Source organism: Triturus cristatus, chromosome 9, assembly GCF_964204655.1.
Source record: "Triturus cristatus chromosome 9, aTriCri1.1, whole genome shotgun sequence".
Classification (NCBI taxonomy): domain Eukaryota; kingdom Metazoa; phylum Chordata; class Amphibia; order Caudata; family Salamandridae; genus Triturus; species Triturus cristatus.
In genome coordinates, this window is record NC_140592.1 from 276,121,954 (window position 1) to 276,146,832 (window position 24,879).

General features: G+C 40.7%; 1 protein-coding gene across 42 annotated transcripts in view; it reads left to right on the forward strand.

Annotated features, from left to right (window-relative positions):
• FOXP1 (forkhead box P1) overlaps positions 1 to 24,879 on the forward strand; it is a 1,129,017-nt gene that overhangs the window by 1,092,274 nt on the left and 11,864 nt on the right. For 25 of the 42 annotated variants that reach the window (XM_085624906.1, XM_085624905.1, XM_085624913.1 and 22 more), the window contains 4 exons: positions 2,621 to 2,790; positions 6,716 to 6,788; positions 9,622 to 9,669; positions 21,912 to 22,078. In XM_085624906.1, coding sequence (XP_085481032.1) covers positions 2,621 to 2,790; positions 6,716 to 6,788; positions 9,622 to 9,669; positions 21,912 to 22,078 — 458 coding nt within the window. Of the gene's footprint in view, positions 1 to 2,138; positions 2,261 to 2,620; positions 2,791 to 6,715; positions 6,789 to 9,621; positions 9,670 to 21,911; positions 22,079 to 24,879 lie in introns of all 42 variants that reach the window. The other 17 variants (XM_085624914.1, XM_085624917.1, XM_085624916.1 and 14 more) reach the window with 1 other exon arrangement.

Here is a 24,879-nt window from a genome sequence, read left to right on the forward strand (position 1 = left end):
CGGCCATATTTATAAATTTGAGAAATGTTTACATTTCTCAGGAACTACTAAATCGATTTACACCATTTAACAAAAAGAGTGCACTCTGTACCAAGAGCTACCTTTCTGATAAACTTGGTGTGATTCCGTTCACCAGTTCATGCTGTAGGTGCGTCAACAGTGTCCTATTGAAATTAACATGGAGAAAAAGCATTTTGGGGCCCCCCTTTTTTCTCGGCCCCCGTTTGAGGGATCACCCCGAAATTTTCAAGACCGCAGCTAGAGTGAGTGGGCCATTAGTTTTGAAAATTTCGGTAAAGGTTTGTCAAACGGCGCCGATGATATTGGCAAAAGAGCAACACTTTTTGATTTGAAACAAGGTCCTACTTAGAACTACCGACTGGCGACCGCCAATAAATAAATATATATATATATATATATATATATATATATATATATATATATATATATATATATATATATATATATATATATATATACACACACATACATACATACGAAAAGTGACACAATTTAGTCAGTCCACCATGCAGCGGCACTCATGGAGAAGGATGATTCTGGACTCGCCAGGATGTTTGACAAAAACTGCCTCTTTTATTTTTCTTGTAAATTTTGTAATGAACTTGCCAAATGCGAGTGGTCCACAGCAATGCAACAGATAACCTGACCGACTTGTTTCGGTAACCGCCTTCAACTGGGTCTATACATGTATACATACATCATAGAATCCCATTATGTCCGCTTTACAGCCCTTGATCAAAGAGGCAAATGCATTGGTTGTCAATGCTATAGACCTTTAGCTTCTCGTCCCTACTGCCTCAAACCAAATCTACAAGAGGTCAGCTCAGTGGGATATTCTTTTCCTGCAACCAGCCTTCTTCACTTATATGAAGGGGCTGGGCTCAACAAATACAAAAATATTGGTGTGCATGTTGCGTTGCCATCACCACCGCTTTCCTCTACAACTGTTTTGATTATGCTACTCCTGCAGGCAGGATGATCCATGTCTCCCCTCTGTGTTCTCTAATTAAATAGATGCCCTTCTACCACAACAAATTTCTCCTTAACAGACCTCTTCCAATCCAGCCCCTGTGCCAGGAATGCTTTACATTATGGAACAGAATTTCAATTTGAGATATTGAACTTGGGCACTGATGCATTCTTAGAGCATCTTATTTCTTTCTGTGACTTGTGGAAGTGTCACTCACTTTCCTGTTGGTGGCCATCCGCTCTTACCATAAACCAACAGTGTGTTGGGATATAGGAGTCTCCCATAGTTATGCCTCACAGATGGACATGTGGTATTCATGGACATGGCTATAATTTTCATTTGTTTTGGAGCCTGATTGTACCATAGACGTGGGATCACTATACAGCAGACCCAGCCTGAGCTCACAGTAGAGCACACTCCGCACATGACTCCTCTATTTGCTGGAATGTGGTCCCTGTGTTTACTTCAAGCAAAGATGAGCAACAGGAAAACTGTAGTGTCGTTTGTCCATCTAGGTCCAACCTATATTTGAAATCGCAGCCTTAAATTTAGGGTGATCTGACATCGAAGTTGGTGGCTTCTAATCAGCTGCAGATCATTTCATTATTCATTTTTGTTCTAAGCCCATTGTAGTTGATTACAGTGATGTATGACCTTTAGATTTTCCATTGACCATACACAAAAGATATAATTCAATGTCCTAAGATCTTCAATTAGTGACCTTCGTCCACACGTCACATAATCTCTCACTTTTGCAGACATAGGGTTATTTTCATATTCTGTATCCTGCAGGTAGCAGAATGGCACTGAGATTGAAAATGTCACACACATCCTTTAAAGTAGACAGTATGGTTCACTACAACAAATAGACATGTATTATTTTGCTTTCTTTTAAATGTAAGAATATTAAAGTGCGTTGTTTTTGCCAGTGAAATACATTTCACATCTGTGTGTATGTGTGTGACTACATGCACTAAAAGTTTGCACTCTGGTTTATATTTAATAGCCGTTTCTATTACCTTTGGGAAAGGACTGACAATATTGCATGCAAACACTGTTGAAAAGATATCTGATGTTCTTGCATATTGACTAGTTTTTTCTTACAGAAAGTGTTGAATGTGTTCTTTTTTTTCCATACCTGCTGCAGAATGCAGTGCGCCATAATCTTAGCCTTCACAAGTGTTTTGTGCGAGTAGAAAACGTAAAAGGGGCGGTTTGGACAGTGGATGAACTAGAATTCCAAAAAAGAAGGCCACAAAAGATCAGTGGGTATGTCCACCCTGTTTGAAACTCTTAGCCTAGTATGGATTATGCTCACGTTCAACATAACATAGAGGCTTGTGGCTGCTAGATGGTGTTAGCAAAAAGGTGGCTTCATGTCTGCAATTGGGATACAAGGCATCTCATCTGTGTGTGCATCATTGCCTCCCTTGTCCCTGCTTGCTTGGTGTCTGTTGCATCACATGCTCATAGTTTCTAGGCGGCAATGCATTTAACCCGCACAAACCATTTGCTTATTCTTATTGCATTTTATTTTCTCCCCTACTACCTGTTTGGTGTCTGTTTTGTGTCTGATTCCCTTACCCCTTTGTTTTCATTTCCATCTTCTTTGCTGCTTGTTTGTCCCAGGGTGCCATTCGCACCAACCTTTCGCTGCATAAGTGCTTTATCAGAGTAGAGGATGAGTTTGGGTCCTTTTGGACTGTTGATGATGAAGAGTTTAAGCGTGGCCGCCATGTTCAACGAGGCCGTCCTCGCAAATACTGCCCTGATGAACACTTTGACGAGCATGCTGCACAGTAAGAGCTTTTACTTGCTTTGATTTAGTTTTGTCTGCTGCTTTGTGCTTTGCTTTTGCATGATTGGTTTTGTTTACTCATCACATTTGCTTCAATGTTTCACCATATCATCCTCTCTACAAATGACTGAAATGTACGTATAACAATTGCATTTGAGAGTATTAATAGTTGCCGGTATGTCTTTACTTGTTAATGTGAATATCCTCTGAATGCTTTGCTCTGTTTTTTCGATTACATTATTTGTGCATAACTGTAGAAAACACTGATTCCTATAGTTGAAGGAAATAAATTCACTGAATGTTGTAGTCCTACAAGACACTTAAAAATACATACATCAAAGATACAAAAACATTAAATAGTAACTAAAACAAAAACATAAAATAGTAATTAAATTTAGCACTCCCCACAAACGTAAGTGTACATTGAGGCTTAATGAATCCATTTATCATTGTCAACTGAGTGGCACTTCTATATATGACAACAGACAAAAAAAATCTAACTTGGCCTGCCCAAATTTAAAACTTTGACATACTGGTTGCAGGTATTTCTCGGCCTTTTTTTACTCCACCCACTCACATTTGCATTGCACACTGTAAATATCACAAATTTATATAATTAATGACTGTGACACCACTAACAATTTTAGGAGTGTAATCGGAACAAAGGTGCTGATTCCTAAAGCAAGATATGTGGACTTTGGAGTACATATTATGTATTTTGTGTAATTAAATCTGAAACTTCAGTTTATATGCCATGAAACCACCTGAGTTTAAACCAATAAAGAAAATTTGATTATGTTGCAGGTTACATCCTTGATTATTGTACCTCTTTTGGACCAGTTTTTCAGTAGTTAATGTGAGGGCTTTAATCAGTCCAAGAAATATCCTCATGTAAAACTCCACCAGAAAGTGCACTTATTTAGGTGTCTTGGCGAGTTTGTGTGTTAATATGTGCTCTAGCACTATCTCATATAAAAGGATTTCTTGAAGTAGAAAGGTTAAAATAAAGCAGAGCCTAATATCATGTTTGATATTCGTTGTGGTAATTTGTATTACACTGCTTCTACAGGCAGGCTGAATGCTAATGGCACTGGTAATGACAGGTAGTAAAGGTACTTGTGGTAGTTGTAGTACTACTAGAAGTGTGATTCTTAGTTGAAATAGTAATTGTAATTAAGTATCTATACCAGTAGCAATGGTATTAATGTTCTTTGGTGTGTTAGTGCTACCACTAGTAGTCCTAGTTCTTGTTGATTACCCCTATTAGAAATATTGGTATCAGTAGAGCAAATAGAAGTAACACTAGAAGTGATATTAGATCAACTTGCAGTGGTACTGTTAAAGTGCTACTGGTAGTAGCACAGACATTTGCATTTCAATCTGCCAAAGTTGACCTGAGAGCAATAGTTTATTATTGCTAGTAGCACTATTGCCAAACTTTTTATCAACCTCTATATTGGCCAACTTGCAGCAGTGTTAGTAAATGTAACATTTTATTGAGTTACAGTATTATCTGTTTCTAAAGAATCATTGGTCTTGGCTAAAGGAGGCTGTACTTTGTACTTGTCGTCCTGTTACCTGAAATGCAATTCTTCTATTTTTGATTCTAGAAAAGCTAGTTAGAACAATTTCATTACACCCAGCATGGTATAAACTACTTGTTTATGATACAAAGGTCCCTTAAAAGAGCATTAATACTTCATCTTGAACCCATTCTAAGGGATGAACTGATTGCCGCAAACCCCTTTATAGATCTGTTTAGAAAATGCTGTCCATTACACAGATAACAAAACTGCTTATAGCAATTTGTAGATTGATGGTCCCACTTGGCCAGAGCAAAATGCAGTTATGAAATAAAAAAAATTGTGAGCAGATTAGCTTTACCTCTCTAGATAATAGCTCAAAAAGAAGTACATTGCACCACATGTGGCAGGCCTTTTTCAAGCCACATGTATTAGGCATTTTTTGAAGTCTGAAATGGCTGATGGGTCCGTTTCCAAGCTCCAAAATGCTTTTACATATGTATGAAGCAAAAATTGCGATCGGTAGCACGTTACCGAATCGCAATTTGCGTTGTGATTCAGTATTTGGAAGAGGCGTGTTTAGGGCGTCCCTTTCAAATATCGACTCCGAATGGGATCTATGAATGTTTTGCAACCAAATTACGGTCGCAAAACATCCATATTTTTCCGACTCCTTGAAGGAGGTGGTAACCCATTCGCAAATGGGAAGGAGTCCCCAGAGGGCCCCTTCCCCTTTGAGAATGAAAAACATGTTTTAAAGATTTTTTTACTCTTAAAAAATGAAACTGCAAAGTTTCATTTTTTCTTTTTAAATGCATACCGTTTTCCTTTAAGGAAATCGGGCTGCATTTGAAAACAAAAAAGACTGCTTTATTTAAAAGCAATCACAGACATGGTGGTCTGCTGACCTCAGCAGGCCACCATCCCTGTGATGGAGTAGATTCCTAATGGCTTTCAAATTGCGACCTACTCATTAATATGCATGAGGTAGGTCTATTTGCGACCCATTGAGAATCGCTAATGAAACTGAAAAGAGTTTCATACATTAGGATTAACGATTGCCTAATTGCGATTCGGAGAAAATCGCTATTAGGTAATCGCTACTTGTAATAATGATACATGTGGCTGGCTCTTCATTTCATAACCTTGGTGAAATGAAGAGTAAATCGGTAACCACAGAGATATACTGTTATTTCTCCAAATTCTATAGGGGTGCATTTAAACCTTGAGCACAAGTTCTAACTGCTTCAAGTAGTTTATTTGATGCCATGTGACCTGTACATAGCTTTTACTCATACTGAAACCGATTGAAGTTGCTGAAGTAGCTTTTAACATAACACTTGTGTCCAAATCTGTGTCAGACATTTAATGTGACTTTGTATTGCCCTAAAGGAATCCCCTTTTATGCATTCTACCCATACGTGCCAAAAGAAGGAACCCTAGACCACCCAAATGTCTTGGTAAGCCTCATCAATAACTGAGGCATTGAAATATTAAACATTTGTAAATGTTCTCCTTACCTACATAAACTCTAAAACTACTGACGCCACTTTTTCACAAACGTAAAAACTAATAGATTTTCTAGATCATGAACATAAACTGTCACTAAACTTATATTTCATAGCCGTAGTAGAAAAACAAATAACACCAAAGTTGACATATTGAGCCAATTGAACATCACTTTCCTTTGTAAACATTTCAATGCATTCTCTGTCATCGAACGTTTTGATTATGAAGAAGTTGGCACATAAAAGTCACCTTTTCTATTCCCTGCGATCACGGCATGAAATTAGTAAAAATCTATTAAGGTAGCTGTACCAGGGAGCAGATATAAATTCCATTACCTCATTCATCTAACCTACTGAAATAGAAATAAATAATATCTGAGCTATGCTGATATGTTATTTAATGTGTGTATACAGATTGCCATACTTTGTAGTAACTGTAGTAAATTCTACTTAATGCCTACAGAGAGGACAGATACTGGTATGTAATCTTAAATATACAGTTTTTATTTCAAATGTTATTTAGCATTGAGTGATCAGGATTGCATTTCTTTATTTTAAGATTGATATTTGGAGGCAGATAAGATGTCCGGTTTTAATATTATGAATTTAGCTAGGGATGAACACCCACTTACATCCAATAGACCTTTAAGAGTTGTGGGGTAACAACTATAAGTTAACACTGTAGCATGTTATGATGCTTGACTAATTGGGGACTAGGAGGAATAAAATAATCCTCCTTTAAGCTGACTAAATTTATAGGGTTCCATTTCTGGGGCTTTTTTGTCTAAATGTTAAAAGTGTACAGATGATGTAAGGCTATACAGAATGAAGTTAGTAAAGCATGAAATATGGTGTATGACAGATTTAACTCCTCCTTTTCATATATTTTATGCAGTAGCCCATCTCTTATTAAAAACATACAGACCGGCCATGCCTACTGCAGTACGCCTCTCAATGCTGCTTTACAGGTAAGATAATGAATGCACCAAATGATCCACAGATGCTTTTGTCTTCTCCATGCATTTCAAAATATATTAGCCCTTTTCTAATTAGATATTAAATTTTAATCCTGTCAAAGTTTTTTCTTAAGTGCATAAAGCATCATAGTCCCTGGAGGCATACACATATCTGGCTTCTTCAGCATTAGCTAGTTGCTTCACGTTTTGAATATAGTGGCAAAAAAATTAAAAGTTCACATATTAATATTTATCAGTAGTATCATAATTTCCATACTCTTATTTCTGATTTTCACTTGCGGCAAAAATTCAGAAAGTGTAATTACTCTAGCACAGCTATTAATGTGTTGAATGATAGAATATTGTATCACATAACCTTCTGTTAACAGCATTAAAAAGGCAGCATATTTTTTTCATTTTTTTAAATGTGGCTAGTTGTACAAAACACAAAGAAATACATTTGTAAGCAAAGTGAACATCTGCATGCTATATGATGTGGAACTCAAAATATAATTTACAGACATCTATCTCGCTTGGGCTGGTTACAAAACGCTCATCGTGGTATTATGAGTGCTCTCCCATAACTGGGACAGTTAAATATTCACTATTGAGGAAAAACATTACGTTCTAGGAATTATCTTCTTTGAGGTCTTATTTAATCTTGCTTCTTTGTTTATTTCAATGTGAATAGGGATGTATGGATGAATGACAGATAAATCATTAAGTGAGTATGCTTAAGTTAGACTACGTTTTGTGTGGTAGTCAGGGTAATTACACACTAATTGGCCACATGTGGGGAAGAAATACCCACAAAACAAAGCCACAAAAAGACGTACCTTTTCATACAGAAAACTATAAATGGTGTGTTCCGAGCAGGAGATTTTATAAGGATTCAAGGAAAGATTATAATATTCACAATAAAGTTTATAGCAAAAGAACCTCTTTATTTTTTGTTTAAAATGATGTATATATTCTTGTCCCCAACTCCAGGGGTAGTACCTTATGCAGTGGTAATTTTAGGATTGTATTATTAATAGAAACAGCTTGGACTAATTTATGGCACCTTGAACTCGCTGCAAAAAGTCCAAAACGCCGCCGCCCGCCTACTCACGGGCACACCTGGAAGATCCTCCGCCAGGCCGGCTCTTAAATCCCTCCACTGGCTCCCAGTCAGAGAAAGGGTCGTCTTCAAGGCCCTCTGTCTGGCCCATAAAACCCTCAACAATAACGGCCCCCCTCTTCTCAAAGAACTCCTAATCCCATACAAAGCGGAGAGAGACCTCCGGTCTAGCGTAGAAAATCTTATCGTAGTCCCTAGAGTCAGAAAAGCCAAGACCGGTGGCCGTCGCTTCTCGGTTCACACGGCCAAACATTGGAACCATCTACCACGAAGACTCAGGACAGAACCGAACAACCTCCAGTTCAGAAAAACTCTAAAGACCCTCCTTTTCCCGCAGACATAATTTCATCAGACGGCTGAAACCCTTGGAGAAACAGGTCAGCGCTGGGATGCTCTTTGAGTTACTACGCGCTTTATAAAACCATTAAATACAAATAAATAACTGTTGTACTACTGCATTTATTACTATATTATTATTACCAGGCTTCTACTAGTATTTACCTGTCACAGATTGCACATTATTTAATGTGGTATTATCACAATGTAATTGGTGTATTATATAATCCGTTAAATCTAAGATAATTGCAGGTGTTTGTACTACTGTGGTCACCACATATTTTACCATAAACATGGGCAACTTCAACGAGACCACGTGCTTTCTTCAGCCGCTGTAAGCTTGGCCAAATCATTTGTGATCTAAGCTTGATCTTTTCCCTGAGATTGCTGAAACAAAGCATTTCTTTCAAACATGGTTTTTACATTTGTATTTCTTTATTCTAGCTGTTCAGCGACCTCTCCTTTTTTCACTGAGTGGTAATGTAATTTTTAGTCTCAGGGATTTTCTCTTGGTTGCTGAAAAAAATCATCAGTTATTTCTACTGGACAAATCAAACGCTTTATAGAAGTTAAACTATACCTCATATTTTCCCAAAGAAAATTAAACATAGTAATGCGGCTAAACTACAATTAACTAATGTAAAACTAATTGGGCAATACAGCAAAATGAAAATACTTGGCAGTTGTAGTTTTACAATAGCTCCCAAAGACTTAAGTAGAATTTTTCAGATGCACATCACAGTTTAAAGGTCCGCATATTGCATGATTTGTTTCAGTAAATATGCTCACAAAGATCTGGAGTATGGTGAATGCAGAGAACTCATGAGTTTTTGACCCATTTCCTCCAGGGATGTGGTCAGAAATTTACTCTTGTCAAGTGCATGAGTCTGCTTTGGAGGAATGATGGAATGTCCCCCAAATTGGTGGTGGAGTCGGGCAAGGAGTATTTCTAAATGAGAAAAATGTTTTCCCCATAGAGAAAAAATAAATTGAATTCTTGTTCGCAAAATTGCATTCTCCCATGCACAAATGTAAACTATATACACTCTTTATGATATGTCTGGAAACCTCTTTTGAGGAATGCAGCTGGTTCTTTTTTAGAGCTCTTGGCAAACAGAATGTCTACACAAGAAGCAGGTCTAAACCTCTAGATATAACTTTTCAAATGTGTTTGAGCAACATGATCCTGGTTCCACATGGAGAACATAATAATTGTTAATTTCGTCATTTTATGTATGAATGGAATGCCGTTCCAAACTTGGAATATACATACTGTTTATCTCTGGTGTTTTTTGTAGACGAGACCTTTTTTTAAATCTTTGCTATGTATGTCAATCTCCTTTCCCCTTTAGATTAGGCTCATCTGCTCTCTCCTTTGCTTTTGTTTAGGAAATACATCAAAACTTGGTGATTCAAGAAAGCCTTTACAGCAGTTCAGTAAGTTACACTCTCATCCTCAAGTAGTCATTATGTTGAATTTAGGTATGGGAATTACCGCATGAAATTCCTAACCTGAATTATTGAATTATGCGTGTTTTATACAACTTGCATTTCTTTAATGGCTAACTTTTCAGGCCAGTAATGTCTACGGTTATCCTTTGTTCTCAAAGATTTTATTCTTGAAGTTTGTTGAATTAGATCAAATATCAAAATCACTTGCATCTTCATTTTTCATTCTTTTGAATTTTTTTTAATTTGTCGGAAACCTATTATTTTGCAAAGCCACTGAAGCAGTTTTGGTGGGCTTGGTCGGAGTTCAGCACAATAAACTCAGCATAGTTCTCTTGTCGACAATATCACTAATAATTATTAGTACTAAAATGCAATCAAATGGAAATGGAAAGCTCCAATATGTTCTACCAACTAGTGCCTCAACTAATTCCCAAGAATGATTTGTAGAATTTTTAAAGTGTGGAATATGGCAGTGCTGTAACTGCAGTATTGGCTTCATAGGGTGTAGTGCTGTGATGTTATGAATTAGTATCAGACATCAGAATCTATTATAAAACACACAGCAATAACCCGAAAACCTGTTTCAATGAAGCAACTGTAAATGCCATTCGTTAGTTACTTACTGTCCCTTGGGTCTTGTGAAGTGTGATTTTTAAAGGCTGTTCTCTGTTGATTATTATAAAGCTTGCAAGCACATTTTGTATTCATGAGCCTGAAAGGCAAAAATGAAATGATCCCTTATTCCATCAGATTCTGTTAACCGTGTGACTAATTCCAATTAGTATTCATAGCAGGAATAGCAACCACGCTTTATTTCCAAAACATGTGTCATCGTTTGACATTATTTCCAATTCTTTTTTGTGGTTTCTAAGAACACCTAAAGAAACCGGAGTGCACCGAAAATGGTGCTTGTGAAGCTTGAGACATTACCTAAAAAGAGTGCACTAGGTGCAATTGTTCATCTGCTTTCCTGGTGTTTAGTTAACCTTTGAAAACACTGCTGCAGAGTTAATCAGAAGTGTTTAATATATTTAATACGCACACTCACCAATACAGGAAGACTGTGTCTGTATGAAAGGTAACATTAACCAATTTTATGTCTACAAATTAGGGATCTGAAAGTGGAAAGCCTAAGATGCCTCCCAGAATTGTCAATTGCTGGTTGCAGACTTTCAGAATCCAGATTTAAATTGTTTCTAATTTTCTTTGATGCCATCAGGCTAATTGCAGGGCATTGTTCTTCGCAACAGTACTCTTCTTCTCCCCAGTAAAACTCTTGTTTAGTCAGTAAGGTTAAAAAACAGGACTAAAAGACTAATATTCGAATAAAATGTCTGAGACTCTGTAAAATTCGAGAACATAAGTACTTCTTGGAGCAACTTTCAAAAATTGATTTAGCACAGCAAAAGCCAATGACACTATTGAATTATGGGATCCAAGTGGTGAGTACTGAGGAAGAAAAAATAGTTTTAGTCCTGCTGTCATGCATTGCGTCTAGATCAGTGAGCGCACACTAGATCCATAGGGTTAAATAGTAATTTATCTGCATACATATTTGGCAATCTATCAGATTGTATTTCAGCCGAAAGTCTTTACACAGAAAACTTCAAATAGAGGTAGTCCCCGTTTTAGGAAAATACCAAATACAATGCTTATGAAATGTTAACATAAATTGAAGTCTAATTTCTTGTCAGTATTTGAGCATCTAATTCTTTATCTAGGCTTCACTGAGTACATTTTTAGGAAATATGCTCTTAATAAGGTTGAAAAATAGTGAGACAACCCACAATTTAATAAAGTTAAAATAGTTATGTTCCATAATTGCATTGTTCCTAACTGACCTGTCGGAAAATCCTGGTAGGCTACAGAAAGGTGAAGCGACACTAATAAAACGTGCGGGACCGTGGGAAGCAGAAGGCAGTCACAACCGCACCCTGTCAGGATAAACTCCACCCCCTGCATCTTCACCTCTATATACTTGTATTTAACTAGTTTGTTGAAGGGTGTAGAGAATGTAAAACAGCTACCCGATAAATGCAATCTTAACAGTACAGTTGGGTGTGCCACCTGAAGAACCAGAACCTTTTGGGCCTGGCGGCGCAGGGTACGCCTTAATCTCCTGGGTTCTCCTGCTTCAGCTAACAGAGGCACGGGGACACTCTGTCGGCGTAAAAGATCAGATTTTATTAGCTGCAGCTAGTACAGTTGTCCTAGAAGTACACACGGTGTGTTCTCAGGAGACTGCCACTTCACTCCGTGGTGTACAATCTTATATTGGTATAGGAGACATATACATTAACCAGAAAACACTCCTATCACACACATCGAGAGCCAATAAGGGAAGTTTGAGATAGGACAGAGCCAATAGAAAAGGTTGGAAAACAAGGTATCGAGTAACTCGAAGAAGCCTCTCCTTCAACTGTTTGCCACCCCTCCCCACAGGTTAAGGTATTAACGTGTCTGTAACTGACTTGCAGGTGGCGAGATACGTTTGTGTGTTCTGGAGGACAGTTGTGAAACGAGAGAATATGAACAGAAGACCGCGAAGGCCAGAAGATAAGATGAAGTCAGAAGAGAATAGTGTGAACCAACAGATAGTTAGGACAGGGATTAGAAAAACCAGACTGGGATTAGTGTACTCGGCCAGTCCCTAACACCAGCTTTGTAAATAGAGGCAGAAGGCTATTTTGACACAATATTGCAGGAAAAGCAGAAAAGACTTTGTTCGCCGTGCTGCCTGAGTGAGGGCAACACAAAATGGCAGCGGTTTACAAAATTGCGGGTTAATTCGATCGAAGTCGAAAATCAAATTTCCTCAGACCCTCCTTTTGCCAGAACTCAGGCAATAACATACGGACTCATGTTAATCTGAGTCGATGTCAATGGTCATGAGGGCATCAAGCTGTTGTTGCAACATCATTTTGATATTCTCTGTTCTCTGTGACTTAGGGTTTGGGATGCACATAGTAGCACAAAGGTCACAAATGGCGGGACCACAGTGCATACAGAGACAACAAGAGAAAATGATAGCCAAAACCATTCCAAGGAATGTTAATAACTTCCAACCCCATTTGGACAGTAGTCCCCAAAACCACCCCAATAACGACCAATCTCCTTCGTCCTGATGAATCAACTCGGAGATTATGTGTAACTTAGAGATGGCCTGGTATACTGTCGGTTCGTCATCCGGTATATAAATACAGCAACTTGATTTGATCAATTTACATACTCCACCACGATCTGCAAGAATAATATCTAAAGCAACTCGATTCTTTAATTTCATTAGACGATCCGCCTGTAGTTCCGCTGTAATATTACTTAGAGCTCCTACAGTGATGTCTATGGTAGTCTCTACCACACGAACCAGTTGCCTCATATTCCTACTGTTTGCCATAGGACCCCAAAAAGGGAGAAATCCTTTTAGGAAGTCTCCTCCCTCTTGTCCTGCTGGGTCTTTGGAATCAATAATCCCTCTGCCATATCTGTTTTGTATGAAAATTTGAAGAAGCAGTATATGTAGGGGGAAGAAGGAAAGCTATATAGTAGGTTCCAGAAAAATCAGTCGATAACCATGTATAGGCTCTATCGTGACAGATAAAATACGTGCCCTGAGATGGTACTAACGGCGGCAAATTCTGAGATGAATGGATGTACGTATGGGAGCAAAAGCTTTTTCTCTGTTCGGTGTCAGCAGTCTGACCATTTATTTGCAAACAGAAATTGCCTTGATGAGGTATAGTCCAAATTGGTGGAGATTTGCCCTGTTTGACCTTATCACTAAGACCAGTGATGTAATGGGTGACGTTCCAATTAGTGTATGCTTTTCTCTCATCGATAGAAAGTTTACTATTTTCCATGATTTTAGCCATAGCTACCATTCCTTTTATCAATGAACTATGACTGAAATCTGATCCACCAATATAAGAACTGACAGGTTGTTTAAATCGGCTTTGATAGGCATTAGAGAAAATTACAAAATAAGCCCAAGCAGAACCTTCATAAGAGAACGGAAGGACTAAATATGGCATCCCTTTTTCTGTGGCATGGGGCATTAGTCCACACACCCAACAGTTGGTTGTATTAATCACTAATTGATGTTGATGTAATAACTGGATAAAAGAGTTATTGTAATATTCGGTTCTTCGAATCCGTTCATGTTGAGGAAGTGTATGAAAAAGATGTGGAGAGCTAGTGGAATAAGAAGGCACTGTGATAGAAGAAGGGACAACTTTCTGCTGCATAGCATGAACAATCCAACCTATACACGCCATTAAAATACACAATAATATGAAAATACATAAGGTTATACCACAACGACTATATACTATTTTACAGTACTCCTTCATTTTTTCATTCTCTGTCTCCTAATGTAGTATCCATCTTCTAAGTGGATGCTCACGGCAATCTTCCTCAATCACTTGGTTATGATTATCTGCCGTCCTATGACACTGCACGTCCTGCAGACCTATTGCCACTACTCAGGTCACAACCAAGACTCCTACCGTGACCCTGCAACCGGGATAGAAACTACATGGAAGAGAAAATCTCAAGTTTTCTTCTTTGGTCTAGGTCTGAAATTATAACGAGCCTTATCAGGTACAGTCTGATCCTGAAACAATGTTCGTGGATCTGTGGTATTCAGACGAAGATGCGGTGGTACAGCTTCCTGGAGAATGTCGTAGCTTTCTTTCTCTGACAATGTTCCATTCACGTGTGCATCACTAAATGGTACAAAACAAGGAACCTTCTCGCTTTCAAAGTCTCTTATACCCTTGTGGACCCACTGATCGAAGGGCAAAGGCAAAGGCACCTTCTTGCAGTGCACACCGTGAATCCAATTCTTCTTTCCTTCAACTTTCACTGCTGTACGGGTTGTTAGTAACACCTGACGAGGTTTCCTCCAGCGAGGCTCCAAATTCTTCGTCCTTTGGAAATTCTTCACACAGACCCAGTCGCCTGGTTGGATGAAATGACCTGAGTCTGTGGAAGCCTCGGGCAAAGCGCTCTGAACCTGTTGATGAAGAATACGCAATTTAGTTGTGAGGTCATGTAAGTAATCAATCAACATCGGGTATGGTATATCGGAGTACTTTTTAGGGCGAGGGACTCCCCATACGTTAGCTGGGCGTCCGAAAACAATCTCATAAGGGCTAAGTCCCAAACGAGAATGCACAGCCGTTCTGGTGGATAAGAGAGCCAAAGGTAGGGCATCGGGCCAACTAAGGCCTGTACTGGCTTGTATTTTAGCCAGTTTAAGCTTTAGGGGTGCCATTATAGCACTCTACTAGACCCGCTGACTGTGGATGGTTTGCCGCATGGAATTTTTGCTTGATGCCAAGACCTGCACCAACTTTTTGCATGACTTGGCCCACAAATTCACTCCCATTGTCACTCGAGACAATGCGCGGGAATCCAAATCTAGGAAAAAATTCCTTTAAAAGTATTTTGGCTGTGGATAGAGCAGTATTGTCTTTCAGGGGATATGCCTCTATCCATCTGGAAAAGGCACATACCACCACTAGAACCTATTTGAGATTGTTGCATCGTTCCATGTGAATGTAATCGATTTGCAACACCTCAAATGGATAGGTCGGATGAGCAAAATGACCTGCTGGAGTTGGGGTTCCCTTTCCCGGACTGTACATTAAGCAAATGATACAATGTTTCACTACATTTTCTGCACATTTCGGTATTCCCTCATTCTGCCATACTGGAGCTAAAAGCTTGCATATTCCTTTCGCACTTAGGTGAGCTGGACCATGCGCCATAGTAACTACAGGTAGTACATAGGCGTCTGGTAACAGCCAACGTTGGTGCTCTGACAATTCCACCCAACAACCCATCTCATCTAACATTCCTGTACTTTCTTTCCACCTACTCAATTCTTTCTCTGTAACCTCTTCTTCAATTGATTTCACACTTTCTACTGTGTCTTCATACATTCCTCTTTCTCTGACTCAATTTGCAGGGCCCGCAACATACATGCGACTTGTAGCATCTCTGGCTGTCTTTTTAGCTACCTCGTCCGCAAATGCATTTCCACGACCAATATCGTCGGTAATCTTCTTGTGCGCACTACACTTCACTGGGTAGGTAAAGCAAGTGACTCAAGAAGGTCAGTTACCAACTGACCATGTTGTATTTTAGTGCCGTGGGAAGTAAGGAATCCCCTTTCTTTCCATAGACGTCCGAAATTGAACGCTACACCAAAAGCGTATTGGCTATCGGTATACACGTTCACTCTTTTTCCTTTGGATAACACACACGCTCTAGTTAAGGCTATCAGTTCAGCTGCTTGAGCTGAGTTATGTCTGATGCGTGCTGTTTCTACGACTGTTTGCAAAGTAGTAACCGAATAAGCTGAAGTTGTCTCTCCATTAGGAAGCTTAAAACAAGAACCATCTACCCATAGCGTTCCATCCGGATTCACAGATGGCGTATCTGTCAGGTCAATTCTACCCTTTGTTTCCTCCGTACTGAGGAAGAGACAATCATGTTGTTCTTGAACACCTTTCTCTTCTGGAAGAGGCAACAAAGTAGCTGGATTTAAAGTGTTACATCGTTTGATGTGTACGTGACTAGCTAAAAGCGTCAGTTCATATCCAGTCAAACGGGCACTCGTAAGATGCTGCGTTTTTGTTCTGTTTAGCAAAGTACCCACTGCATGTGGCACCATAACAATGAGAGTATTATCTAGCACCACTCCAGCCGACTGACGAATGGAAATAGCTGCTGCTGCTGTCGCTTTAAGACAGCTAGGCAATGCTTTAGCTACTGGATCTAACGTAGCTGAGAAATAGGCACATGGCTGCTGTTTGTCTCCAAATCGCTGCGTTAAGACTGACGACGCACAACCTTCTTTTTCATGAACATAGAGCGTAAAAGGTTTACTGTAATCAGGAGTACCTAGTACAGGAGCAGAACACAGAGCAGCACGTAAGTCAGTCCACGGAAGGAGCGGAGGCGTATCTTTCAAAGTGAGTGCCAACAAAGGTTTGGCCAACAGAGAGAAGTTAGGGATCCGCTGCCTACAATAGGAAGTAATGCCCAGGAAGGCACATACCTCTCTTTGTGTGGATGACACTGACCTTTGCGCAATTGCTTGGATACGTTCTGGGGTTAATCGTCTTCCCTCCTTTGATAAGATATGACCCAAGTAGGTAACCTCTTGACGAACATATTGTAGCTTAAAAGGTGAAACCTTATGATTAAGATCGGACAAGGGTCGCAACCATGCAACCGTCACATTCTTGCATGTGTCCTCTGAATCAGCAGCTATCAACAAGTCGTCCATGTACTGAATAAGAGCAGCACCAGACGGCAAAGAAAAAGCATCAAGATGACATTTCAAAGCTTGACTATAAATAGAAGGACTTTCACAATAGCCCTGAGGTGCGCGCTTAAACCGGAAGCTTCGGCCTCCAAGAGAGAAGCTAAAAATATCTCTACTTTCTTCGGCAATGGGAATACTAAAGAAAGCATTTTTCAGATCGATAACAGAAAACCAAACCGCTGTGGAAGGTATCATTGTCAACAGTGCAGTGATATCTGGGACAACTGGAAACTGTGGTACAACAATTTTGTTAACCTCCCGAAGGTCAATCACAAAATGATAAACAGGAGGCTGAGAAGGATCAGTGCGTTTAAGAACGGGAAGAATAGGGCTATTACATATGTTTCCTCTCGTTTCCTCAACCACTCCCTTCTGAATTAAATCATGAATGATTTCCAAAAGCGCTCTTTCACCTTCAGTGGAAATTCTATATTGAGGAACGCGTGGCAATTCAGCATTGGCTTGAGAGTAACAACATACGGTGGGATCTCAAGACAACCAACATCATTCAGACCCGTAGCCCAAAGCGTTGCAGGAAGAGAGAGAAATTCAGGTGGGAACTGATCTTTAGACAAATACATTGGAGAAGTCAATCTTTGTCCTAGAGTAAGATATACACCAGAAGGAGAACAGGATATTGTGGCAAGCATTCTTTTTAGTAGATCTAAGCCCAATAGATTCTCGCCGCAACCATTCGTTAAGAGAAACGGAGCTTCCAAATCATAAGGGCCAATTGAAATAGGCAAAGGGCCAGAGACCGGATTACGAACTGGGGCGCCAGAAAAACCTACAGATACATTTGTTAAGCCAGACAAAGGTGCCCCAGGGAGTTTTGAATGAATGATAGAACTTCTCATTGCACCAGTATCTAAAAGAAATGGCTCTGAAACACCCATTGTAGTGACATTAACATAAGGTCCATTCTGATCTACTGGAATCGACACAACTCCCTTACTTTGTCCATGGCTGTCCTAGTTAGCATGAAGACCTTCATTATCGCCTTCAACATAACAATCCTCATTGTAGTACTGTGTAGCCCGAACGTTTTGTTGATCAAAGTAATTCACGGAATTAGGAGGAGGAAGGGAACGCTGTTCTTGAGTCAACATACCTCGACCTCTACCTCGGTTTGCTGACTGGAGGCCAGCACGACCTCGTGGAGCAGATGGTGTGCCATTACGCTGCAATAAAACCGGACAACTATTCTTAAAATGACCTTCCTCCCTACAATAGGCACATTGATTAGGACCTAACAAAGGTCGCGGAATATATGGCTCATGTTTGTGATACACCCTCTGAAACTGTGGAGGCTGTTGAAACTGGGGCTGAGCATAACATGGTGGATAAGCCTGTTGCAAGAGAACCTTAGTTTTCAATTCTTTAGTCTTTTTCTCCTGCTTATCTTTTTCTTCTTTATCTCTATTTTCATAATATTGAGCAGTAGCCAATATCTGGGCTGAAGAAGAAACGGCCCATGAACTCTTGGAGTCTTCCAACTTGTGTGACAGCTCGGGAAGCAGGTTGAACACAAACTTATCCACAAATAATCGCTGTCCACCTTCCGTAGTCCTATCTTGACCACTGTGATCAATGAATGTCTCTTCGAAACGAGTGAAAAAATCGGAGACACTCTCATCCTTCTGTTTGCACGCGGCTAGTTTATCCCAGTTAACTCTCAAAGAAGGCATCATCGTTTTCATTAATGTAATAATCCTACCAGGGAGTTCTGAAATCAAAGCATCAGGCTTCGCACCACCCACTTGGTCTCTATCTGCGGCAGTGATAGCATCCAAATTTCCAACTAATTCTTGGGCAGGATTCTCTTTACGAATTTTAGCCCATAATGCTTGTGGGACTACATTCCCCATTAACATGTCAATGTCTGCTAAATTCATAATACAGGCATCAAGTCTGTGACAATTCTTTATAATAACCTGCAGGGTTCTTACGAGGATCCGGTAAAGACTGTTTAAGAGCCAAAACTTCAGATCTTTTCCAGGGAACATGTACCCATATACGCTGGAAGTGAGCAGGAATAGCTGGATTATTACCTACTCCTGCAACCTCTTCTCTCCAAACTGGGGGAACCTCTCTCATTGGGTAATTTTTCAGTGTCAACCTAACTGAGGGATCGGAGTCGAGAAAATGTCTGGGAGGTAAATAAGGTTCTAAAGGTAACAAGTTGCTTTACGGCGTCCTCAACCTTGGAACCCACAATGAGACCCTTATCAAAATCAGCCTGAATATCTAACAAACCCTGAGGGACCGAACCCAAATCCATATCCTCCCACCTTTTAACGAGAGTATCACACATGACATTGAAAACCTATCTCTGCGTAGGCGCATTCCACTGTGAGAAGGTAGGCATAATGTCGAGCACACTATACTGGGGACCCTTCTCAATCCATTTACGAGCGAGAGAATTTACCCTTTCTCGTTCTTCAGAAGCTGGGAACTGACTACGAGACTGTCTTCGAGGAAAAAGCCGGAGACCCATTTAAAGCTTCAAAGAAAGGAGATAAAAGACCAGAAACCATATCTGTGAGTCGTTTACGCATAGATGGAGAATTGGACATAAGAATAGGGGACAAAGTATTAGGCGAACTAATTGAAAAGGAATCGGTAATTACCGGGGGAGCAGAAGGTAAAGAAGATGAAGGCAAAGGAGTCGAAGGCAAAGCAGGCAGAGGCGGCAATTTATGAGGGGGCAAATGCGGAAGAGCCGGAGCAAGCGGAGGCGCAGCTGGCGGCTGAGCAGGCTGAAACAACGGTGGTGCATTAGCACCTTGTACATCGGGTGGAGGCAATCTCAATAAGTGAGACATCAAGGGATCTTCCTCTGAATCCTTTCTTTTATCGGAAGGGGAAGCTGGCAACATTGGATAGCATTTATCTATTGCCATATGATGCTGTCTCTCTGAAATTTCCATCGCATTATCGACTTCATCATCTTTAAATTGTTGAGCAGCCTGTATAATTGTGTTTTCCTATCTCGTTTTTCTTGCTTAATTTTTCTCTGTTTGGCTTCCTTACGCCAAAGGCGGAAAGAGTCAAACATTGCCGGCCGGGCTTTTCTTTTAAATAAAATAGCTTCCAAATTATCTAATATATCAGGCTCAAAACTACCATTTTCTGGCCATTTTAAAACGCCATCATTCTTCGTGTATCGGATCCATGCCTCGTTAAAGGCAATGGGGCCAACACCATGTTTAGAATAGAGCTCCTAAGTGGGAGTTCTAACCGAAGGAAGCGGACAAGAGTCCTCCAGCCGGGAATCCCTATTACAACCAAAGCAACAAAGTTTCCTAAACTGAGTCAGACCAGGCATCGTTATTTCACTGGACTGTTCACAAACATCAAGGGGGTTTAATTTATTCAACACAGCACAAATGTACTTACCCCAAAGAACCAAAGAACCAAAGAACCAATGTGGGAGCGACCCACCAATACTTAACTAAGATGTCTTCTTACACCAACAGAGGCCCGTGTATTCTCTCGCCTTACCATACATCACTAAAAAGAGGGCCAAAACAGGGCAGCAGTCAGGGCAGCAGTCGTCAGTAGCCGTCAGGAAGGAGTAACCACGCTGCAAAAGACCTTCGGACCACTTTCGACATACAGGGGTCGCTTGACGTGGTTCACGATTCCTCCAGAATTTTCTTGCGGGGTTCCTCACGACCTTCAGGCAGAACCACTACCTCTGAAACCGCCCGACGTTGGGCGCCAGTTGAAGAACCAGAACCTTTTGGGCCTGGCGGCGCTGGGTACGCCTTAATCTCCTGGGTTCTCCTGCTTCAGCTAACAGAGACACGGGGACACTCTGTCGGCGTAAAAGATCAGATTTTATTTGCTGCAGCTAGTACAGTTGTCCTAGAAGTACACACGGTATGTTCTTAGGAGACTGCCACTTCACTGTGTGGCGTACAATCTTATATTGGTATAGGAGACATATACATTAACCAGAAAACACTCCTATCACACACATCGAGAGCCAATAAGGGAAGTTTGAGATAGGTCAGAGCCAATAGAAAAGGTTGGAAAACAAGGTATCGAGTAACTCGAAGAAGCCTCTCCTTCAACTGTGTTTGCCACCCCTCCCCACAGGTTAAGGTATTAACGTGTCTGTAACTGACTTGCAGGTGGCGAGATACGTTTGTGCGTTCTGGAGGACAGTTGTGAAACGAGAGAATACGAGCAGAAGACAGCGAAGGCCAGAAGATAAGATAAAGTCAGAAGAGATTAGTGTGAACCAACAGATAGTTAAGACAGGGATTAGAAAAACCAGACCGGGATTAGTGTACTCAGCCAGTCCCTAACACCAGCTTTGTAAATAGAGGCAGAAGGCTATTTTGACACAATATTGCAGGAAAAGCAGAAAAGACTTTGTTCGCCGTGCTGCCTGAGTGAGGGCAACACAAAATGGCAGCGGTTTACAAAATGGCGAGTTAATTCGATCGAAGTCGAAAATCGAATTTCCTCACACCCTAGTTTCCTTTAAGAAACGACCTGATCCTTGTTGTAAGCAAAAAATGTCCAAGTCTGGTGTTCAATAAATGGCTTTACTTTAGCACAATAAACCTACAGTTGTATTTAGATTTGTTTCAGTTGGTATGCAGTGTCACAGAATGGTCATTATTCCAATGTGGCACTTGTTCAATTGAATCTGCATTCTGAAAGTTGTTGCCTCCATAACCGCAAAGAGTTATAATAATAAGCACAATCTCCCTAAAGTAAAACAATAGAACGGTGTGAAGGAGAGTATATTAATCTTAATGGTGTCATACACATTCTGTTTCAGTGGATAAAACAACATTGCTTTGAAAGCAGTAATGTTTTTATCAATGAGGGTCCACGTCGTTACGGAGATTGATTTGTCATGATATTTCGTCTGCAGGCATCAATGGCTGAGAATAGCATACCTCTATACACTACGGCTTCTATGGGAAATCCCACACTGAGCAACTTTGCTAGTGCGATGAGAGAAGAGCTGAATGGAGTGATGGACCATTCGAATAGCACTGAGAGCGACAGCAGTCCCGGCCGCTCTCCCATGCAAGCAATGTAAGTACTGAGGATGGCCTGTTTCTTTATTGAAATTCACATGATTTGAGTGCTTATTTACAGTTTTCAAGTAAAACCAATGCATTTAACCAGTGTTTAATTTGTATTAGAACATTGGAATATTGAGCACTCCATTTAGAACCATGTAGTGCCCCGGGCTTCTAATGACCAGTAGAAACCCGGAGCATCAACATTTCAATGTTTGTTCACAGCAGCAGCTGTGAACAAAGGCCTCACGGAGCAGGAGGGGATTTCAACCCCCTCGGGCTCCGTGAGGCCTTTGTTTTGCAATTTAGAACATGACATAACATGTGTATTTGTAAAGCTCACATTCACCCCAAAGGGACTTCTTGGCACTGAATAACAGATGTTTATTGTTACCCAACTCAATGGTGCTTATTTTATCAACCTCCGAAAGAATGAAATGCCGAGTGGACTCGCCGGGAATTGTGACCTGTGACCATGAGGTCGAACACAGGCCCCTGTAGTGGATCCAGTAGTCTACTAAGCCACCAGACCCGTAATGGAATGGTCTAATAGCCTTAGAGCCCTCCTTAATGGGCTCTACCAGCCATTAAAGTCCCACTCCCTTGTTAAAGGCCCTCACCTTCAACTCAGGCCTTTAACGCTGGAGTGGGCTTTTAATGGCCAGTAGAGCCCGCTACGGTTGGCTCTAAGACAATATTAGAACATTGGAATGTTGAGAGCTCTTTTCAAGACAACAGAGTAGCTTTGGGTTATAATAAATAAATAAATCCTTGTATTTGTAAAGCGCACAGCTACCCGTAGGTTTCCCATCGCTGGGGGCCGTCGGGAAGATTAAGCGAGCTATTGTCCAGAGTCGCACGGTGCTGGGCAGACCCCTGCCGCCGTAGCCGGGGATCGAACCATGATCCCCAGCATCCGGCGTCAGTCGCCCTAGCCGTGGCACCACACCTCTTCCACCTCTACCTCTTCTAATGGCTGAGATGAGCCCGGAGCTCCAACATTCCAATGATTGTCTTCATGTTTCTCCTTTTTTAATTTATAACATACTACTCTGAGGATGAAATGTTCTAATAGTCTTGTAACCCTTCTGCCTCTGGTTATACCGCTTGTTAAAGGCCCTCTCCCTCTTTATGGTTCAGGGACTTTAACGAGTATAGCCTTCAGCAGTGGACTATAAAAGAATGAGTGCCAGGTGCCCAAACCCCTGCTCAGAAGCCAGCGGCCGACCTCCAGCCGCTTGAAATCACTGCCAGACACACCCTGTCCCTTTATCTCACCATTGCTGGTTCTTGCTTTCACTCTTGGTATCCTTTTTTTCATCTTTCTCTTCTTCCTTCTTTCACCTTTGGGCATTTTGCTGTCTTGCTCTTGGGAAATGTCTCATCAGGAAAAATAAGTGCTGGTCCCCAAAGATCAGGACTGGTGCTTCCCCACGAGCAACAACCAGCTCAAATTAAGCACAGCATTTAACTTGGATGCTTTAAAAGCATTGTAGCTCGACATGTTACCAGCAGAAATGACAAAACGGATAAGAGATCAATGTAATAATTTACAGATTGGCGGTGTTGGATGCAGAAACATCTTTTGCAACGGTAGACAGCAGGAATGACAGGCCATGGTGTTTTTCAGGTAAAAATTACAATAATGTCCCTTTAGTGCTGGGAGTTTTCTCCCAAGAGTTGTGGGAGCTCGGTGGACTTTTTCATCCCTGGAAGTGCCATGGGTAACATAATCGCCTCTGACAGAATGGATGCCAGCAGGAATGACACCGGAGTGACAGCCCTAAATAGTGCAACCCTTTTGACGCCATTGACACCGATATCGGGACACCTCTGGAAGCCCAAATATGCACACCTTTAATTCAGCTTGAGGGGACTGTCGGGGGAGGGGGTGGGGGGGGGCTTTGGGTCATCAACACATCTACCAATTTTATGCAAATTTCCTATTTTTTCAGGTCTTCGGCTCCCACCCGTGTGGTAAAAAAAATAGCTGAATTTCACGTTCTGGTATTGGATTAGACCAAAGTTTACTTTACTATTTAATCAAAAATATATTTGTTGAGTTTAATTGGAATATAGCATAGAGAAGTTCAAATATGAACTTGCAGAACATTTGGGAACATAAAAGGGGTCATTTACCAACTTTCAAATAACATGAATTGCCTTTATAAAGCAATTGAGTTGCTATAATACCCACCTTGTTGTCATTTAAACTCATACCACCATGTTTCAAAAACCTCAGGGCAGATACTTAATTAAGTACTTGGAAACTTAATTAAGTATCCTGTAGTAACTCTTTCGAAATGCGAGGTAAAATTGCCCCATGAGCCTTTAACGGGGTGCCTGTCTTGTCGACTGTTACTGGGATAGTGTCCCGTCGTATTAGGTCCCCCCGCGGCTCTGCTGGACCCAGCGGAGCCGCGGGGGGACCTAATTAATTAAGTATCCGACTAGTGCATTGGGAATCGATATGCACTCTAAACCTCATGATTATTAGCATACATTTGTAGCTCACATTATATTCGTGAGTGTAGCTAGGCATCGTTCAAGTCCTGAAGCAGAAGCCTGGGGAGCTTCGAAACATGTAGACACACCTAGGAGGAACAGCTCATTGAGGCATATTCACCCCTCCCCCCCTATTTTTTACTGATACCTGCTCACAAGTCCATTAAAAATTCTTTATAACTAATGAGCCAGGTATTTTTTAACTTCACTCACCCATCCACCTCTGACCCTTGCACTCACTCCCTTTTGGTCGTTTTTTCACAGACCAAAAGGTGCTCCCACGTAGTCGTAGGTTGTAGCAAGCCCCGT